At 38.0% G+C, this 15,541-nt stretch overlaps 2 protein-coding genes across 5 annotated transcripts in view; both read right to left on the reverse strand.

Annotated features, from left to right (window-relative positions):
• The window catches only part of LOC127510688 (gastrula zinc finger protein XlCGF7.1-like), a 201,910-nt gene that overhangs the window by 123,407 nt on the left and 62,962 nt on the right, over window positions 1-15,541 (reverse strand). The gene's annotated exons all lie outside the window — the stretch shown is intronic.
• Window positions 3,635-9,773, reverse strand: LOC127510634 (gastrula zinc finger protein XlCGF57.1-like). The gene is made up of 3 exons (XM_051890466.1): window positions 9,698-9,773; window positions 8,849-9,068; window positions 3,635-5,147 (listed from the first exon to the last, which is right to left on the reverse strand). Exons 2-3 carry the CDS (start codon window positions 9,018-9,020, stop codon window positions 3,889-3,891), a joined length of 1,431 nt encoding a protein of 476 aa, XP_051746426.1. The 5' UTR covers window positions 9,021-9,068; window positions 9,698-9,773; the 3' UTR covers window positions 3,635-3,888.

Genomic DNA, 15,541 nt, shown 5'->3' on the forward strand with positions numbered 1-15,541 from the left:
TTCCATCACAGGATCCAAGAAGCTCTACTTCCTTGAGAAAGCTGCCATTGTTTGCCTTATAAAGACAATCTAAAGAGCCCCTAAAAGCAAGATTTTGTGATGCCAAAGATATTGCGATGCTGACTAATCATGTGAGGACATCTTGCCACCATTTCCTCGATGCCTCAAAGAGAGTGTCAATTCTTGATGGTCTATTGCCTTCTTGCGCTTTAGGCACATCTCAAGTTCCTTCTATTTGAAAATGGATTTTGTTTTGTCTAAGCTATTGTCGTGAATCTCGAGACTCTTGCTGAGGTTGGACCAGTCACAAAAACCTTCCCTTGACAGGTTTGTCTTTGATACTGAAGTTTACAAGCAAAACAAAACACAGTTTTTCTGCTTTGAATAAATGAACCAACATCTTATCAACGTCTCTGCAATTGAGAGTATGCGATAGCATTGCATACAATTAAATCCTCGTCCATCTTTTGTCTTTTGTCAATCATAAGCCACCCATCGGGCTGAGCGGTTCTTACTGCGTAACCGTTCCATTCTGGGCCAGCTGGTACGGTTACGGTACCCACAGAGGTAGCAGTAATCAGTCACTATGGATAATAAAATAAGTCAATTTATGAATGCCAAACTGGTATTAGAGGGACTAAATGCCATGAGTAATGGTGAGTCTGATGGTGGGGAAATATCAGAGGTGAGTGATGCGTCCTGGGTCGGCTCATTATCTGACGGGTCATCTGAAAGCGATCCAGAGCCTCCGAGAAAAATTAGAGCGACTGAGCCTATTCTTCAGAACAGGAGTAATATTACTAACATTACAGGAGTTACAGAAGGTGAGTATAAATAAACATTGGTTGTAAAATATTTTTCTTTTCTGACTGCTATAGGTGCTTTTCTATATAGTTTAGTTAGAAGAGGCTTTCTTCTGGGACAGCCATGCAGAAGGTTTTCCTTCCTCTCCTGGTGGGTCACCACGTCTTGGTCAGATCAGACAACATGACGGTGGTGTCCTTCATAAATCGCCAGGGTGGTCTCTCTTCAAAGCCCCTCTTCACTCTAGCGAAAACCATCCTAGAGTGGGCCCAGTGCAACCATGTTCTTGTTGAGAGCAGCACACATACAGGGCGTGCTGAACATAGGGGCGGACATGTTGTCCCGGAGCAACCTTCCCTCAGAGGAATGGTCACTCCACCCCCGCTTAGTCCAGAGAATTTGGGACATCTTCGGGAAGGCAGAGGTCGATCTCTTTGCCTCAGAAGACAATCATCACTGCCCAATATATTTCTCAAAAGCCAGGGACATGCTGGCCCACGACTGGCCCAGCCTCCTCCTTTATGCTTTTTCCCCGATCGTGCTGATTCCCCAAGTAATCAGACGAGTCAGGGAAGGTGCTCACAAAGTCCTCCTGGTGGCTCCTCTGTGAAGGACCCAACCATGGTTCTCGAAACTATCTCGGCTATCGCCCCTGGAGCCATGGCCAATTCCTCTGAGACGGGACCTCCTCTCTCAAGCGAAAGGGACAATAATGCCACCCCAGACCCGAGCTGTGGGACCTTCATGTGTGGTTTCTCAATGGGAGCCTGCAAGCCTCCCAGAGAATGTCTTAAACACTATCTCTCAGGCCAGAGCTCCGTCTACAAGTCTCTACTCCCTGAAATGGGCCATCCTTGCCGCCTGGTGTACAGCCCGGGGCGAGGACCCATTGACTTGTGTCATATCCCGGATATTGTCTTTCCTTCAAGACTTAATGGATAGAGGCCGTACTCCCTCTACCCTTAAGGTCTATGTCGCAGCTATAACAGCTTCTCACGCTCCTATAGCGGGGCAGTTGATAGGGAGAAATGACCTTGTTGTTTGCTTCCTCAAGGGATCCAGGAGGTTGAATCCCCCTCGTCCCCTTACGGTTCCTACCTGGGATATTTCTGTGGTTCTTAGAGGCCTTAAAGGCCCTCCCTTTGAACCAATCCAGACTGCCGACCTACGACCCCTGTCGCTGAAATCTGCCTTGCTGCTAACTTTAGCATTAGTAAAGCGTGTGGGAGATTTACAGGCACTCTCTGTGAGCCCCTCGTGTCTTGAATTCGGGCCTAACGACTCCAAAGTCGTCCTGAAACTGAGACATGGATATGTCCCAAAAGTCCTATCTACCCCCTTTAGGGCGCAGATAGTCGTTCTCTCCGCTCTTCCTCCTTCTCAGGATGAACAGGAGTTGAACCTACTCTGTCCTATCAGAGCCCTGAGATCTTAAATTGACCGTTCCGCCTCCTTTCGTCAGGTGGAACAGCTTTTTGCCTGCTTTGGTGGTCACACAAAAGGTCTTCTGGTCACGAAGCCGACTTTCCAGATGGATAGTCGACGCTATAGCACTCGCTTACTCCTCCTTAGGCCTTCAATGCCCCTTGGGTGTGAGAGCGCATTCCATGAGAGGTATGGCGTCCTCGCGGGCATGGTCCTGTGGCATTTCCATTGCCGACATCTGTGCGGCGGCCGGCTGAGCCTCACCGTCCACATTTGTCATGTTTTACAATCTGGATGTCCCTGCGCTTCAGACGCAGGTCCTTTCTGCATGAGCCTCCCTGCTGTGTCCAGCTTATGGCTTTCCATTACGACCCTGACCACGTCTGGGCATAACTATGTTCTGTGTCCTCTATATATGTACCCTAGGCCCCTCTGGTGCCCTAGTTATGGGCTTGGGTGGATGACTACAGTGTTTCAATCCCCGTTGTCTGGGCTACCCTGTCTTAAGTGTCTGTCGCGAGCCCATTTTCAAGTGCTCTGCACTGATGCTCAGTCGTCCCCCAGCGTAGCACGGCGTGATTGTACTGTCCGCATTGCGTCTTGTCTTATTAATAATCAATATTAATTGATGAACGACGCAGTACCCGTGTAGTATCACAAGGGAATGTACTCGGTTACTAACATAACCTTGGTTCCCTTAGATACGGAACGAGTACTGTGTTCTTTGCCGCGAGATGCCTCATGCCGTCGCTTCAGTCAAATTTAATCGATTTGCCATGGTGAGACAGCCGCTTATATAGCCCGAGACCCCGCCCCTTTTGGCAGGCTCGAGCGGGCTCACTCACCATTGGCTGGCGTGTTCTGCGCCATCATTGGTTCATTTTCTTTAACTTCATGAACCAATGGCCGTGCAGTTTAAACTGCATGATTGTATAAAGGCTTCAGAAACGGAGAGAAAGGAGTTTTCCCCATTACGTCTTGTCTTATTAATAATCAATATCAATTAATAAGACGAACAACGCAGTACTCGTTCCGTATCTAAGGGAACCGAGGTTACGTTAGTTACAGAGTGTGATTAGAACTCTGATTGTGTTTGTCTGAAAGAAGTCATATACTCCTAGGATGGCTTGAGGATGAGTAAGGGGATAATTTTCATTTTTGGGTGAACTAACTCTTTATTTGTATTCAGTAGAAAAACAGTCTGATTACTTCATTTTTTCATGATTATAAATTACATTAAGGTCAGACCACAGATTTGGTAATCAATGCAGAAATCCAGATATTATGTAAGGTTTCACAGAATTGTTCATACCACTGTAGATAATTAGACAGTGTTTAGCTATTATGCAACTCACAGCTGGAATCAGCTTCCAGATGTCATAAAAGAAGAGCCCAGATCAAAAAGTCCAGATTCCATTCAGTTTATATCCTTTTATTAATAAAGAAAATTTAACAACAAGATGGTTGTTTATTTATACAATATAATGATTCTGATGTATCGGACAAACTAAACTTTAAAACTCCACACAAAATACAGAAATAGGGTCTCACATCTGAATGGCTTTTTAGATGTATCTGTAAGTGTGATGGCAAAAAAATTAAATGGCCCTCTTTTAGAGCGAATCTGCAGGTGATTTTTGAAATCTTTTCTAAATCTCGTCACACTGAGGAACGTCGCAATTTCTTTCTAGAATGAGTTTTCAAATGACGTTTCAGGTCTGTGTGATTTGTGAAACTCTTATCAAACCGATGATTCGTTAAAAGCTTCTCTCCAGTGTGAGTTGTTACATGATTTGCAAGATGATTCCCGTCCGTGAAACTCATTCCGCACTGATGACATACAAAATTGTTCCGTCTTGAGTGAACCCTCATATGGCAAATAAGGTTTACTTGACGTCTGAAACTCTTTCCACACCGATCACATGAGTACGGCTTTTCTCCAGTGTGAATTCTAACGTGGGCTATAATTGTTGATTTATGTGAAAAACTCTTTCCACAGTGAGGGCATGTGTAAGGCTTCTCTTCAGTGTGAACTCGCATGTGGACTTTAAGGTTTTGACTTTGAGTATAACTTTTCCCACACTGTTGGCAGGTGAAAGGGCTCTCTCCAGTGTGAATTCTCATGTGGACTTTAAGGTTTCCTTTTCCAGTGAAACTTTTTCCACACTGTTGGCAGGTAAAAGGCTTCTCCTCAGTGTGAACTCTCATGTGGCTTTTAAGGCTGTTTTTTTGATTGAAACTTTTTCCACACTGTTGGCAGGTGAAAGGCTTTTCTCCAGTGTGAACTCTCATGTGAACTTGAAGGCTATGATCTTGAATATAACTTTTTCCACACTGTTGGCAGGTGAAACAATTTTCTCCAGTGTGAATTCTCATGTGAACTTTAAGGCTTTGACTTAGAGTAAAACTTTTCCCACACTGTTGACAGGTGAAAGGGCTCCCTCCAGTGTGAATTCTCATGTGTTTTTTTAGGTTTCCTTTTCCAGCGAAACTTTTTCCACACTGTTGGCAGGTAAAAGGCTTCTCCCCTGTGTGAACTCTCATGTGCATTTCAAGGTTTGCATGCTGAGTAAAACTCTTTCCACACTCTTGGCAGGTAAAAGGCTTCTCCCCTGTGTGAACTCTCATGTGCATTTCAAGGTTTGCATGCTGAGTAAAACTCTTTCCACACTCTTGGCAGGTAAAAGGCTTCTCCCCGGTGTGAACTCTCATGTGTATTTTAAGGTTTGCATGCTGAGTGAAACTCTTTCCACACTCTTGGCAGGTGAAACGTGTAGATGCTGGTTTCTGAACTCTTTTTTGTGTGGAAGTCTTTTTAGTCTGTGAGCAACTAAAAGATTTTTCTTCAGTTATTAAATCCTGATGCTTCTCTTCCATTCCATTCAGTTCTTCACTCTCCTCTTTCAGCACCATCAGGTCTAAGGTGAAAAAAGACAAATACAAGTTAACCCCAGTTTAATAGTACAGTCAATAGTACAGTTAATAGTAAGTGAAAGACACATTTATGGACATTTCAACCAGTGGCTAGGTTGCCAACCGTTCCATGTAATAGAATCGTCCCATATTTAGGATATCACAGTAGCGTTCCATATTCAACACATACAAAACACAGTCTGTAGTGTAGTAGGTTATACGCAGGCATACCACCGAGTTTTTGCATATACCCCCCTGACTGCTCCCACTTCAATTTTTTTGTGATTTTAACATGTAAACGAAGCATTCTAGGGCACTCTGACAAGAAAATAAATGGAAAAAACAACATTTGCTTCAAGTAAAAAAAAATTAAAAAAAACATTTGAAGAGTTAATTTGCAAAAACCGATAAATGGCACTTTAAAAAAAAAAAATGAACTGCTGTGCGTTAGTGTCAGATTTTCGCGGTTTATTACACATAAAAGTTCAAATACACACGTTATGTCAAAATGCCCATCTTGGCCAACTTCTTTGCGTTGGTTATGAGAATGTAAACAGTGTAACAGCATGTTGTCTCCATCCATTAGACAGCAGCCTTTAAAACATGCTACTGTTTGTTGGCTGTCTGTATTATAAATGATAATCAAACAACAAAAGAAAAGCTTTAATAAGGATTAATCTATATTTAATTTATACAGTTATGACATTATGACTATGCAGAGTTATTTTATATTTTATTATTCAATTTCTGTAGTATTTTTACTTACTACCTACCTGAAAAAATATATTGCATTGTTTTTTGTATCTTTAAATATTTTTACTGTGGTACTGACTTTGGTATCGAGTATTGTGCGCTTTTGATGGTACCGGTACCGACTACTAGATTTTTCATATTTAAATTATTAAGTTTCCTTTCTATTGTCTATCCGGTCAAGGTTTATAGGGATTTTAAGAAGTAATTAGTAATGAGTTGAGTTACTTATTGAGTAATTAAATAATTTTCCAGAAAGAGTAATTAGAAAAGTATTTTAAATACAACATTGATGATGTAATTAGTAATTAATTACTTTTTTAAAGTAACTTACACAACACAGCTCACATATAATGGTAGCCCAGTTCATGCTGAATACTGCGCAATAACACTTTTGCCATTAACAGGGGCGGCGCCAGAGAATTTTGAGCAAACAACAAAAAGCACTGGGATATACTTGCTATTAAAGGAACACTCCACTTTTTATGAAAATAGGCTCATTTTCCAACTCCCCTAGAGTTAAACAGTTGAGTTTTGCCGTTTTCGAATCCATTCAGCCGATCTCCGGGTCTGGCGGTACCACTTTTAGCATAGCTTAGCATAGTTCATTGAATCTGATTAGACCGTTAGCATCTCGTTAAAAAATGACCAAAGAGTTTCGATATTTTTCCTATTTAAAACTTGACTCTTCTTAAGTTACATCGTGTACTAAGACAGACGGAAAATGAAACGTTGTGATTTTCTAGGCCGATATGACTAGGAACTATACTCTCATTCCGGCGTAATAATCAAGGAAATTTGCTGCCGTACCATGGGTGCAGCAGGCGCAATGATATTATGCAGCATCTCTCACAAATGCCTCCATGGTTGCAAGGCACGCTCCCTGTGCAAGCAGGGGGTCACAGGTGCTGCGTAATATCGATTTCTCGATTTTAATAAATTCTCATTTTTACGAACCGATATCGATTCTTAAATCCCAAGAATCGATTAGTCTAGTCTGTTTTCAGTTGATGAATGAACAGAAAATGTAGCGCGCCTTCCATCCAATAAATCGCAATATTCTTTGTGCTTTGTTACTTTTGATATGAAGCAAAGTCTCAGATTTCAAATGACGTCCATCTTATTATGAGATTCAAAAAATAAATACCGTTTTGGTGCTGTTTAATGTGGCGTGACAGATCGCTTTAGCGCCTCAGTTAAAGAGAAGCGGCAGCACGGAGCGCATGTGAACATCCTCTCCTCCGCTTTAATACCAGTTACAGCGTGAAATAAACACGACTAAACATCTGAAGGAATGTTAAAATATACGGTACAACTTACCAAAATCCGTATCATGTATCGTGTAATAGCTCAATCAGTGTTTCAACCTCGGAAAGACGTCAATAAAACACATGTCACGCAACGTCACATTTACCTCAGAAAAACATATTCAGTGACCATAAACTCATTAGTCAGCTAGAAAAATGAATTTTAGAAAGCAGCATTCTGATAAATATAGCTATGCACCTTGACATATTCATTATAATTTTTAATGTTCTTCAATATTTAATGCATGTTTGAATAAATCAGTTATGACAGCCACGACTTAAATGTTTATATTTAAAAAAAAAAACAAATTGGAGTAGAAATATGATGATGTAATTCTAAACTTTATTTATAATAAAAAACATTGAGTGTGATAAGTGTTTGTATATAAATAAGTTAATTTAACCTTCATTATTATTATAGTAGTACCAACTGACTCCCATTAGTTGAGATTTTTTTCCTCTAGAAAATTTGTATGTAATTTGCATGTACTGTAACTGATATACTACATCCAAAATAATCGATATTGAATCGAATAAAATCGAAATCATAATCGAATCAAATCGAATCGTGAAAATTGTCTCAATACCCAGCCCTAATAGCTAGACAGGTTATTAAAGGATGGTTTAGTAGGCTATTTGTTATTTTAATTAATTTTTATATAAACATGCGACTAAACGATTAATGGCCTAAACGAACGACTACAAGAAAAGTCTTTAGTTGGGGACAGCTCTTGGCACAAGGAACCATCCCACTTTAAAATAAAATGCAATGACATTACTAAAAGTGCGCCAGTAGCTGCAAATCACGTCCTGCATGCGTGATGAGTCAAATGTTTTTATTTTGTTTACATTTGTTGTTTTATTATTAACTTATTTATTAAATATAACACAGCCTAATTGCTGAAAATTTTGTGGGGGTGCTTTGGTCTTTCTTGGGGGTGCTGAAGCACCTGTTAGCCCCTCCCTAGCCATTAATATGTTTATTAGCTTCTGAATAAACCACAAATGTCAAGGCATGTCAAAACTACTCCAGGGCCCCAAAAATCCTCAGACCCCAGAGGGTTAAACAGGCTTATTTAGGATTGCACATGTATTGAGCAATATCAGTGTGTAATGTATATTATAATATGCTTTGTCTCTTGTTGTTATACTTATGTTTTTAGAAAGATTTGTAAGGTGACCTTAGGTGTCGTGAAAGGCACCTATAAATAAAATGTATTATTATTATTATTACTACTACTAATTTTTTAGCAGTCGTGATGTAATTACTTATTCAATTACCTACTCAAGAGTATGCAGTTTCAAACACAGCCACAGTTTATGATTTATGAGGAATATTAAAAAGGGAGTGGATGGATTTTTACCATTATAGGGTGGTTGTTTACACACACTGCTGACACACATTTACGTTCAATAAAAAAAACAAACAAACACCTATTTGATGCAGTGAGCACTATACCAGCTCTAACCAGCATAAACCAGCCTGGACCGACATGGAATTCATGCTGGTTTATTCTGGATTTTTCAGTAGGTTCGGGTTTAATGTTACACGAGGAACCCACTCCATGTCAAATAAAACTTACTTCACTTACTGCAGATCTGGACATTTTAATAAGGATCAAATGTTCAGCTTTGAGAATGAAACCAACCTGTTTGTTCCTCAGTATCTTCTTGTTTCACACTGAATGTTTCTTCAATCTTCATTTCTTCACTCTCCTCTTTAATAAACACAATCTTTGTTTGTTCCTCAGTATCTTCTTGAGTCACTCTGAATACTTCTTTTATCTTCATGTCTTCACTCTCCTCTTTAATAAACGCCATCTTTATAATAGCGTCACATGGATCTCAGTCGCTTTACCGGGAGTTTTTCTGTGTGTTTAGACATATCATCATGTTTAAGATGAGAATAATTAACAGAAAGAAATATAATTTCAAACTAAATCTCTGGGTGCGTCTCAATCAGCTCCCTAGTTCAGTAGTCAGCACACTAGTAAGGGAGTCAGTGTGATAGTTAACTAGTGGTTAGTCTTTTTTGACTAACCACTAGTTAACTATCACACTTATCAATTATCAAACGTGCGATACAAATTCATGATCATAAATTTACAGACACTTTCTAGTTAGTTGTGATTTTTATTTGTATATGATTAGTAATTTACATTTAATATAGTGCAAATTCATGGAAATATCTGATATTGGTTTGTGAAAGTTATTATTAACATGTTTGTTTTCTCTTTACACTGTTTTAACCAGCATGTGTGACTCGGAAAAAAGCTCAGTTTCTCCATCACTACTTGCCAGTGACCGAGTTCGTGTTTACAATAAACTAATTCACAATTCACACACATTTATGTTCATTAATGCTGAATAAAGCATTGCATTGAATATAATGATATTTTCAATCATAAATCACTATTTTTACATAGCTAGTAAAAGAAAAAAATGTATTGAAACAGTTTGTATTGATTGAAACACTTAAAATGCTTAAAACCACAAACCTTTTTTTTTAGCCGAATCACAACAAATAGCAGCAGCGTGGCGCCGCCTTATGACGTCACACCACCGCACCAAAATAAAAGTCCTGTTCACATACTGCTGTCTTAAAAAAAATAAATAAAAAAAACCCAGCCATGTTTGGGTGCAGAAATCATTTATACCTGGGAACAGTTTAGCTGTTGTTGCCACAAAAAAAGCCACATTTTTGTAATTGCAATTGCATCCAAAAAAAAAATTTATTTTAAATGATTTATCTGTCCACACTATTTTTTTAATTCACGTGCCCTCAAAATCTTTAATCAGAATAACTTCCCCCTTCCCCCATTTTGCATGTATGTAACTGTCCATAATTTATTTATTTGCCAAACGACGGTAATTTTCTTTAAATCTGCCAGTTACGGAGACTTCCGGGGTAAGCTGATCTACAGCAGCTTTTGCGCCTTCGCACGCTTTTGTTATGGAGCGTCATCATTGTCCCGCGTTCTCATTGGTTTGCTGGCCTATGGCGGATTTCATAAGCAGGATAAGCTGTGAGCTCATAGCTTGCCCAAGAGGAAAAATGAGCTGCTGCCAGATCTCGATCACCGAAAATCACATTGTATTTGATACAAAACTAACTAGACTTAACCAAATGGGGGAAAAATCATAACTAAAACTATTTTCATAATATTTCATTTTCTCCATAGGGATTTTTTAATGAAAACTTATAAATTGTTTAAGACAGTCCTACTAGGCATCAGAGGATGTTAATCGATAGTCTGTGCGTTTGTTAAAGTCATCAGTTTACATAATTTCAACTTATTTTTTGAAGAATACTGATTTTTATTTATTATAGCCTACTTATATTTATTATAATTACATTTTATTTTTATTTATAATAGGCTGCTAATACTAATTATGTTATACTTATTTTTAATTATTCATTTAAAAAGTGCATCTGGCATACATTTAAATTGATGCCATGTTTTTTATTTGTCGTGTCTGATTTAGATCTGTGTGCTAAACTGATACATTTAAAGGTGAAGTATGTCGTTTCTGTGACACTAACGGCACCTAGCGGACTTACAAAAATACAGCATATTTTGCAAATGCACCTTTCACATGTTGCGCCTCCGTCGACTCAAACATCGCAAAAGCTCTTACGGTTGCTTGTGAAGGCACGTCTCAACAGGTAAATATGGGCTACTCTCAATAAAAGGTCCAGCATATTAGAAATATATATATATATATATATATATATATATATATATATATACACACACAGTATCTCACCATCTTTATGTAGAGTAACAATTCTTTTTTTCAGATCTTCAGAGAGTTCTTTGCCATGAGGGACCATGTTGAACTTCCAGTGACCAGTATGAGAGAGTGAGAGCGATAACACCAAATTTAACACACCTGCTCCCCATTCACACCTGAGACCTTGTAACACTAATGAGTCACATGACACCGGGGAAAGAAAATGGCTAATTGGGCCCAATTTGGACATTTTCACTTAGGGGTGTACTCACTTTTGTGGCCAGCGGTTTAGACATGAATGGCTGTGTGTTGAGTTATTTTGAGGGGACTGCAAATTTACACAGTTATACAAGCTGTTATACAAGCTGTACATTGCTACATTGTAGCAAAGTGTAATTCTTCAGTGTTGTCACATGAAAAGATATAATAAAATATTTACAAAAATGTGAGGGGTGGACTCACTTCTGTGAGATACTGTGTGTGAATTTATATATATATATATATAAATTCTGTAATACAGTGCATAATAAAAAAAAATTCTCTCCAAACATAATTATCAGATAATGGATAAGATTTTTGAAGTGAGACCGTGGCATTACATCACCACCTAGTGTACAACAGATAGTAGCAATCAGGTTCATTAAAATTATTTAACACATTCAAACATTAAAATTAATGTTTTAATAAATTCAATAACAAAATTTGACTATTTCAGTCATATTTTGGGGGGATTGACACAGACAATCTATTACTATGTATAACCATTATACAAATGTACATAATACACAGTGTTAACATAAAACATTATTAAGTGAGAGAGAGAGAGAGATTTTCTCTTCAAAAGTACAGAATACGTTATGTAGAAACCTAAATAAAACATTCCACAAGCATCTGTCCAGCAGAAACCAGTGATCCGGCATTTCATACTTCTTTCGATCAGTTACTTTGGAACTCACAACCTTCTTGTCTTGTTAACCTGTGCTTTATTTTGAGCCTGACACTAATTTGTGAGAAATAGCAAAGGTTTTAAATCACACATCTTAGTCGAATACCTGCCTTGGTCAGAGGACAATGGCTACATTAGAAATCCATGCCAAAATATTCACTTTAGCAAGATTCACACAAATGCATAAAAACAAAGTTGCTGGGATCTATAGGTCCCTATGAAAATGATTTTTTTCCCCCAGCAAATTATCAAAAAGCATTTGCATGTGTAATTAATTGAAACCATGAAACTATAATTTGACATTGCAATAGTTTAATTACATTTTAATAATCAAAAAGCATGTTTAATTATTTAAACTCATAAAACTTTAACAATTTATTACTTGTTTTTACAATAATAGGGCCTCATGAAATGTTTAAATTATTCAGAAATTCTGTGTTGATTTAATACAAATTCATTATCAAAACCGGTTGTAATCAAATGAAGGTATAAAACACTTGATTCCACAAGTCCATCTGCGTTTTCCACGTCACCGAACTCATAGGGCCCTAAATCTGTGCTCGGCCCAGGGTGCCAGTCAAAACACATGACAGGATTCAAAACAACAATTATAAAAATATATGAAAACACAATATTAAATTTACTAATATAAACATAATGTATATTAAAATATATACAGTTTAAATTAAACTGGTTTAAATTAAATAATTTTCAGATAGCCTAGTGGTTTTCAAGCTGCATACATTCATAACATTGTGCAAATTGATTGTACATATCAGAAAAATAATGCACATTGTGGTAATTTAAATCAAACAAATGTTGTTTTTTCAACATGAACACAATTATTCAGCATCTAACTTGTAAGGGAAAGCTTAGCAAATCAGTGATACATAAGTACATTTAAATACGTCATTGATTTTACAGATCACAGATAATTTATTTATTACTCCTGCGGGGAGTTTTATTAAAGCCTTACATACTCACCTACATAACAGATATAATAAAAGGCGAAAACAGACAGATTTGATATCTTCGCTTAATCAGATAATGCAGCATAAACATTGATATTATGACCAATAAAGTCTGAAGGCAAAGTTCATTAACAACTGATGTTTCATATAAGATTACTGTAAATGGTAAAATGTATCAACATTATGTTTATGTTATTTATTCCATAGAGTCAATGTTTAGAGGTCTGATTTTCAGGATATACAGTGCATCTGGAAAGTATTCACAGCGCTTCACTTTTTCCACATTTTGTTATGTTACAGCCTTATTCCAAAAGGGATTCAATTCATTATTTTCCTCAAAATTCTACAAACAATACCCACTAATGACAACGTGAAAGAAGTTTGTTTGAAATCTTTGCAAATTTATTACAAATAAAAAAATAAAAAATCAGTAAGTATTCACAGCCTTTGCCATGACACTCAAAATTGAGCTCAGGTGCATCTTGTTTCAACTGATCATCCTTGAGATGTTTCTACAACTTGATTGGAGTCCACCTGTGGTAAATTCAGTTGAGTGGACATGATTTGGAAAGGAACACATCTGTCTATATAAGGTCCCACAGTTAACAGTGCATGTCAGAGCACAAACCAAGCCATGAGGTTCAAGGAATTGTCTGTAGACCTCCGAGACAGGATTGTATCGAGGCACAGATCTGGGGAAGGGTACAGAACAATTTCTGCAGCATTGAAGGTCCGAATGAGCACAGTGGCCTCCATCATCCGCAAATGGAAGAAGTTTGGAACCACCAGGCCTCTTCCTAGAGCGGGCCGCCCGGCCAAACTGAGCGATTGGGGGAGAAGGGCTTTAGTCAGGGAGGTGACCAAGAACCTGATGGTCACTCTGACAGAGCTCCAGCGTTTCTCTGTGGAGAGAGGAGAACCTTCCAGAAGAACAACCATCTCTGCAGCACTCCACCATTCAGGCCTGTATGGTAGAGTGGCCAGACGGAAGCCACTCCTCAGTAAAAGGCACATGACAGCCCACCTGGAGGACTCTCAGACCATGAGAAACAAAATCCTCTGGTCTGATGAAACAAAGATTGAACTCTTTGGCCTGTATAGCAAGCGTCATGTCTGGAGGAAACCAGGCACCGCTCATCACCTGGCCAATACCATCCCTACAGTGAAGCATGGTGGTGGCAGCATCATGCTGTGGGGAACTGGGAGACTAGTCAGGATTGAGGGAAAAATGAATGCAGCAAAGTACAGAGACATCCTTGATAAAAACCTGCTCCAGAGCGCTCTGGACCTCAGACTGGGGTGAAGGTTCATCTTCCAACAGGACAACCAATCTTATATGCCAAGATAACAAAGGATTGGCTATGGTACACTCTGTGAATGTCCTTGAGTGGCCCAGCCAGAGCCTAGACTTGAACCCGAGTATGATGCTTGTAGCATCATACTCAAAAAAGACTCAAGGCTTTAATTGGTGCCAAAGGTGCTTCTTTAATTGGTGCCAAAGGTGCTTCAACAAAGTATTGAGCAAAGGCTGTGAATACTTTTAATAAATTTGCAAAGATTTCAAACAAACTTCTTTCACGTTATGGGGTATTGTTTGTAGAATTTTGAGGAAAATAATGAATTGAATCCCTTTTGGAATAAGGCTGTAACATAACAAAATGTGGGAAAAGTGAAACGCTGTGAATGCTTTCCAGATGCACTGTAGATTTACAGATATAGACAGAACAAACATACCAGCCACATAAATGTCATGCCTTATTAGTTATTAGTTATTTTTCTATCATGGATACAAGTAATGTTTTAAAATACCTTCAACTTATTGTTTTACAAGACTGAAAAAGAATAACAATCCTTTTTAGTCATACGCTTATTTTAGAAGTATTTATACTTCACTTTTACTTCTTTTTTTTTTAACTTTTTTTTCAGTCCAATATATAAAGTATTGTCCACGGCCAGCCCAGGCTCTGTAGATGCCATAGGTGAGATTTTAGGTTTTTATACTAATTTTATTGTTTCAAACTTTTTGAAAATATGGCACCAAATTAAGAAGGGAAGCAGATTACCTGACCCTGTTATTTTTGCCTCAATATATAGCAATCAGGCATTTACCCCTTCTCTTTCAGATTCAACATGTGGAGGCTAAGTGGTATTTTAACCTTGGAGGATTTATATATTAACAAACATTTTGCTTCTTTTTCTCAATTAAAAGAGAGAATTTTTCTCTTCCCACAACATACTTTTATCAACATTTACAGATTAGAAATTAAATTTCCATTTTAGTGAAAGGTCCCATTCTTTTTCAGAGTTTTGCTGTTATAGAACAAATATCACAACATCGAAGAGGGGGTCATATGAAACGTAAACCCTTACAAAGAGAATGTAAATGAAGTTTCAATCTTAAGTCATTATATCCTTTAGGCATGAACCGTGGGAGATTTAAAATATGCCCAGGAGGCAGATCTTGTTAGTATCCTTGATTGTGAGGATTAAAGCTTTTTGTAAGTATACTTAATTGTGAGTCGTAAAAACATTAAAAAATATTATATTCTTATAACATAATAGATGAGTTGTATTTTAGTTTTGCATACCGATTTTAAAAAGCTTTTTATAACAGCAAAACGTTATTGCAGGCCTAATTCCTATTATGTGTCTTCTATCCAGCTGAAAAGGATGCCAATGAGATTCATTAT

Source organism: Ctenopharyngodon idella, chromosome 4 (genome assembly GCF_019924925.1).
Source record: "Ctenopharyngodon idella isolate HZGC_01 chromosome 4, HZGC01, whole genome shotgun sequence".
NCBI classification, from domain to species: domain Eukaryota; kingdom Metazoa; phylum Chordata; class Actinopteri; order Cypriniformes; family Xenocyprididae; genus Ctenopharyngodon; species Ctenopharyngodon idella.